Here is a 6,000-nt window from a genome sequence, read left to right on the forward strand (position 1 = left end):
CTAGTGATGGAACGCTGGACAACAAAGTTCCACTATTAAAGAAATAAAAGGACACTTGCATTTATATAGCAACAATCAATAAGGTACTTCTGAAGTGTAGTCACTATTGTTATTGAGGTAATCAACAGCCAATGTGCAATATACAAAATTCCACATACAGCAATATGATCAGATTATCTGTTTTTGGTAATGTTCACAGATGATAAAAATTGGTCATCGCTGTCAATGGCAAAAACGATCACTGGATAGTGATTAGGAGCAAGAACTTTGGCTTATTTTTCCCTTTCCAGAGCCTTGGGACACTGAAGAGAATCTTAAGTTTACAGCAAGTGATTAGGAAGGGAAATGGAACGTGGACGTTTACTGCACAGAGAATGGAATATAAAAGTAGGAAAGCTTTGCTACAATAGTACGCGGAATTGGTGAGACCACATCTAGAGTTTTGTGTACAGTTTTGGTCTTCTTGTTTAAGAAATAACATAACTGAATTGGAAGCAGTTTACAGGTTAGTCGACAGCTGGGATGGGCGAGTTGTCTTATGAGGAAAGGTTGAACAGGTTGGGTTTGTATCCATTGGAGTTTAGGAAAATGAGAGGTGAGGGGAGAAACTAGAACTCGAGGGGACAGTTCAAAATTAAGGCGTCACCCATTTAAGGGGAGGAGAAATGTTTTCTGTATACGGCTGTGGTCAGACCTCATTTGGAGTATTGTGAACAGTTTGGGCCCCGTAACTAAGGAAGGATGTGCTGGCCTTGGAAAGGGTCCAGAGGAGGTTCACAAGAATGATCCCTGGAATGAAGAGCTTGTCATATGAGAAACGGTTGAGGACTAAACTCGTTGGGAGTTTAGAAGGATGCGGGGAGGGGGGGTCTTATTGAAACTTACAGGATATTGCGAGGCCTGGATAGAGTGGATGTGGAGAAGATGTTTCCACGAGTAGGAAACACTGGGACCTGAGGGTACAGCCTCAGACTGAAGCGACAATCCTTTAAAACTGAGATGAGGAGGAATTTATCGGGCAGCACGGTAGCACAAGTGGATAGCACTGTGGCTTCACAGCGCCAGGGTCCCAGGTTCGATTGTCCACTGGGTCACTGTCTGTGCGGAGTCTGCATGTTCTCCCCGTGTCTGCGTGGGTTTCCTCCGGGTGCTCCAGTTTCCTCCCACAGTCCAAAGACGTGCAGGTTATGTGGATTGGCCATGCTAAATTGCCCTTAGTGACCAAAAAGGTTAGGAGGGGTTATTGGGTTACGGGGATAGGGTGGAAGTGAGGGCTTAAGTGGGTCGGTGCAGACTCGATGGACCGCATGGCCTCCTTCTGCACTGTATGTTCTATGTTCTAATTTCTTCAGCCAGAGGGTGGTAAATCTGTGGAACTCGTGCCGCAGAAGGCTGTTGAGGCCAAATCACTGAGTGCCTTTAAGACAAGAGATAGATAGTTTCTTGATTAATAGGGGGATCAAGGGTTATGGGGAGAAGGCTGGAGATTGGGGATGAGAAACATATCAGAAATTATTGAATGGCAGAGAAGACACGATGGGCCGAATGGCCGAATTCTGTTCCTATGTCTTTGGTCCTGAGTCTGTGAAACTCTCTTTCCCAGAGAGTGACAGAGGCTGGGTTATTGAACATTTTGAAAGGAGAGATAGATAGGTTCTTGACTAAAAACAAGACTAACATGTAGGGGTAGGCAGGATCGAGGCGTTGAGGCAGCAATCAGATGAGCCATAATCTTATTGAATGGTGGAGCAGACTGGAGGGGCTGAATGGTCCACCCGTGCTTCTAATTCATATGTTTGTATGTTAACACCCCATTTGAGATCAGGTAACAGCAGAGAGTAAGGATTGAGCCCAGTGCTCTTCTGATATATTGCACTTACCAAGTGAGCAACAGTAAGAGTCCAAATGTTACATTTATTTTGAAGCAGAGGAGCCAGTGAATTTCAAAGTGTTAACTCCCCTTGTGCGTAACTTACATATATAAGCTTCCCCAATGGTATACGTTTTGCCTGATCCGGTCTGTCCATAGGCAAACACGGTAGCATTGAAACCCTCAAAAAAAGCCTCGACCAGCGGTTCCACATGGCTGCTGTACACCTCGTCCTGGCTCGATGTCTGGTCGAAGATCACATCAAATTGAAAATGGCGATTATTTCCGAGGGTAATCTGCTGTGAGTCCAGGTTGACATGGACACAAGACTGATGTCTGTGTAGAATTTCCTTTGGCAACAGTGGTCTAACCCGGACTGCCACCCTGACCGGCGTCTCCTCGGCTTTTGTGGAGCCACTTGGCTTCGGTGCCATATCTGAAGTGCAGAGCAGGCACGGTTAGCGAGTTATCTAGGAACTGGAGTGCTTCCCAGCACCGGGCTAGCGCACTGCAGAAAATGAGAATAATCTTCTATTATTATAGCCCCCTTTCCCACTCAAAGGAACCAATTACAAACCACCAGATGATTTATAAAATTATGTTTCAAATGCGTGTATTGTTTTTCCCCTTCCTATATTGGAAGTGCTGTTGTTTGGCGGGGGTGCAGGGGAAGGGTGGGCATTGCAGAATTCTGGGAGGAGGTCTCAGATGGGCAGACAACAGCTTAGAATGTTATTAAATCAGGCGAGTTAGTGGGCCACAGGGCGCAGGACACTACCCAAGATGGCAAATGTGTCAGTACAAGTTTGGCAATGTATGAGCCAAAGCTCTTTTTAGGGCCTCTGCTGGCCTTTTTATGCCAGGAGGATAGAGTTAAAATAACCTCTTTACATTCCTCTGTTCTTGCCACAAATGTGCAATGGAATTAAGGAGAAAAGACACAAATAAGATGACGAAGAGGCAGCCCAATCCCCGATTTTGTAAAACACATTGTGTGTAAATGATTGACCATATGATTAGCTCACCCTGAGGCGGAGGGGGGTGGGGGGGACGAGAGTGGAGGGAGAGGGGAGGCGAGGGCGTGGAGAGGCAGAAGGGGGTGGAGAGGGTTGGGGAAGGGGAGGAGGGGGATTCTCACAGTAACTTTACTGCAGTGTTAATGTAACTCAACTTGTGACAAGATTATTATTATAGGGAGGGGGAGGCAGACATGGAGGGAGGGTGGACGGGGTGGTGGGGGGGCGGACGGGACCAGACAGGAGGAAGGGGAGGAGGGAGGTAGAGATGGGGGGAGGGAGGTAGAGATGGGGGGAGAGAGGTCTCTGGGTAGGCGGAGGGGGAGCCAGAGGGGATGTTTGGGAGGTGGAGCGGGCAGGGTGGGGATAAGGGGAAGCAGAGGAGAGGCAGAAGGTGGTGGGGGGGGGGGGGGGGGGGGGGGGAGGTGGAGGAGCAATTGATGGGTTGCCAGCAGGATGGAGGGGGTTTGGAGGGTATCAGAGGGGGGTTTCAGGCAGGGGATTGGGGCTGGTGGGGGAAATCGGGGGAGGGGGTGGTGGGGGAATCGGGGGAGGGGGTGGTGGGGGAATCGGGGGAGGGCGTGGTGGGGGAATCGGGGGAGGGAGTGGTGGGGGAATACGGCAGGCGGTCGCGGATCAACGAGGGGTCAGAGGTCATAGGGTATCGGGGGAGGGCGTCATGGGGGAATCGGGGAGGGAGTCGTGGTGGGGGAGTCGGGGAGGGAGTCGGGGGGGGGGATCGGGGGGGGGAGTCGGGGAGGAGGTCGTGGGAGCTGTTGTAGGGGAATCTGGGGCAATGGTTCGGGGGAGGGTGCGTGGAGAGGAGAGGATTGGGGGGGAGATGGGGGGCGGGGAGGAGATCGGGGGGAGATTCGGGGGGGGGAAGAGATCGGGGGGGGGGAGAGATCGGGGGGTGGGAGAGATCGGGGGGGGGGAGAGATCGGGGGGGGGGGAGAGATCGGGGGGGGGAAGAGATCGGGGGGGGGAAGAGATCGGGGGGGGGAAGAGATCGGGGGGGGGAGAGATCGGGGGGGGAGAGAGATCGGGGGGGGAGAGAGATCGGGGGGGGAGAGATCGGGGGGGGGAGAGATCGGGGGGGGGAGAGATCGGGGGGGGAGAGATCGGGGGGGGAAGAGATCGGGGGGGGGAGAGATCGGGGGGGGAGAGAGATCGGGGGGGGAGAGAGATCGGGGGGGAGAGATCGGGGGGGGGAGAGATCGGGGGGGGGAGAGATCGGGGGGGGAGAGATCGGGGGGGGGAGAGATCGGGGGGGGGGAGAGATCGGGGGGGGAGAGATCGGGGGGGAGAGATCGGGGGGGAGAGATCGGGGGGGGAGAGATCGGGGGGGGGAAGAGATCAGGGGGGGGAAGAGATCGGGGGGGGAAGAGATCGGGGGGGAAGAGATCGGGGGGGGAAGAGATCGGGGGGGGAAGAGATCGGGGGGGAAGAGATCGGGGGGGAAGAGATCGGGGGGAGAGAGATCGGGGGGGGAGAGAGATCGGGGGGGGGGAGAGATCGGGGGGGGGAGAGATCGGGGGGGGGGAGAGATCGGGGGGGGGGAGAGATCGGGGGGGGAGATCGGGGGGGGAGATCGGGGGGGGGAGATCGGGGGGGGAAGAGATCGGGGGGGGAAGAGATCGGGGGGGGAAGAGATCGGGGGGGGAAGAGATCGGGGGGGAGAGAGATCGGGGGGGAGAGAGATCGGGGGGGAGAGAGATCGGGGGGAGAGATCGGGGGGGGGAGAGATCGGGGGGGGGAGAGATCGGGGGGTGGGGGAGATCGGGGGGGGGGAGATCGGGGGGGGGAGAGATCGGGGGGGGGTGAGATCGGGGGGGGTGAGATCGGGGGGGGGGAGAGATCGGGGGGGGGAGATCGGGGGGGGAGAGAGATCGGGGGGGGGAGAGATCGGGGGGGGGAGAGATCGGGGGGGGAGAGATCGGGGGGGGGGAGAGATCGGGGGGGAGAAATCGGGGGGGGAAAGATCGGGGGGGGAGGAGATCGGGGGGGGGGGAGAGATGGGGGAGAGATCGGGGGGGGGGAAGAGATCGGGGGGGGGAAGAGATCGGGGGGGTGAGATCGGGGGGGGGATCGGGAGGGGGAGATCGGGGGGGGAAGAGAGAGATCGGGGGGGAGAGAGAGATCGGGGGGGAGAGAGAGATCGGGGGGGGGGGGAAGAGAGAGATCGGGGGAGGGGGAGAGAGAGATCGGGGGAGGGGGCGAGAGAGATGGGGGGGGAGAGAGAGATCGGGGGGGGAGAGATCGGGGGGGGAAGAGATCGGGGGGAGAGAGATGGGGGGGGAGAGATGGGGGGGGAGAGATGGGGGGGGAGAGATGGGGGGTGGGGGGGAGAGATGGGGGGGGAGAGATGGGGGGTGGGGAGGATCGGGGGGTGGGTGGAGGGGGGAGGGGTTGTTTATGAGCGGCGGCAATTCAAGCCGAGGCTGATGCGGCTCCCTTGCCTCTGAGCCCGCTCCGAATAAACATTCGGAATAAACCAGACACTGACCGAGGGAAAGGCCGAGCTCCGCGGCGGAGAATAGAACCGTCCCGGGGCTGAGAGAGAGACGCGGCACAGGCCCGGCGCACCGGAAAGACGTCATCCCGCGCGACCGGCAACGCCTGAGGGAGCAGCGGGGACGGAGCCTTGTTGTTGGTGGGGGTGGGGCAATGGGGTTGCCATGGGAATGGACCTGGGGACATTGGGTGGGTGGGAGGGGGCGGTAGGGGACTAAGGCAGCGCTGTGATTTGAAGGGAAACTCTGAATGAGGGACAAAGGGGGCCTCTAGGCTGAAGGGACAGTGCTGTAAAGTTGAGAGTTTGGGTACTCTGAATTTATTAAGAAAAACATTGTTTACTGTGGTGCTGCTAAACTTAGCTCTGCCATCAGCAGTAACCCAAGATAAAGGGCACAAGTCAAATGGGAGAATAAGATGTGCTATTTTGTGGTTTTGTTGCCTGGTGTGTTTGGCACGTATTTTATTACACTCCTGTATTATCTTTTATTACACTTCTCTGTGTGTCTTGATATACTACAGAGTGTAATATTTGTTACTCAAATCTTGGTTACTGAAGAGGTCTTCTGAATCTCGATGAAGAAGACTCGAACTCGTCTA

At 56.0% G+C, this 6,000-nt stretch overlaps 1 protein-coding gene across 2 annotated transcripts in view; it reads right to left on the bottom strand.

Annotated features, from left to right (window-relative positions):
• The window catches only part of kif7 (kinesin family member 7), a 49,733-nt gene extending 44,209 nt beyond the window's left edge, over positions 1 to 5,524 (bottom strand). Inside the window, exons 1-2 of one of the 2 annotated variants that reach the window (XM_072470570.1) lie at positions 5,393 to 5,524; positions 1,977 to 2,378 (exon numbers count right to left, since the gene is read on the bottom strand). In XM_072470570.1, coding sequence (XP_072326671.1) covers positions 1,977 to 2,304 — 328 coding nt within the window. In that variant the 5' untranslated portion in view covers positions 2,305 to 2,378; positions 5,393 to 5,524. The remainder of the gene's footprint in view (positions 1 to 1,976; positions 2,379 to 5,392) is intronic. The other variant, XM_072470569.1, reaches the window with a different exon arrangement.
• Positions 5,525 to 6,000: the final 476 nt, after the last annotated feature.

Source organism: Scyliorhinus torazame, chromosome 12 (assembly GCF_047496885.1).
Source record: "Scyliorhinus torazame isolate Kashiwa2021f chromosome 12, sScyTor2.1, whole genome shotgun sequence".
Lineage (NCBI taxonomy): Eukaryota > Metazoa > Chordata > Chondrichthyes > Carcharhiniformes > Scyliorhinidae > Scyliorhinus > Scyliorhinus torazame.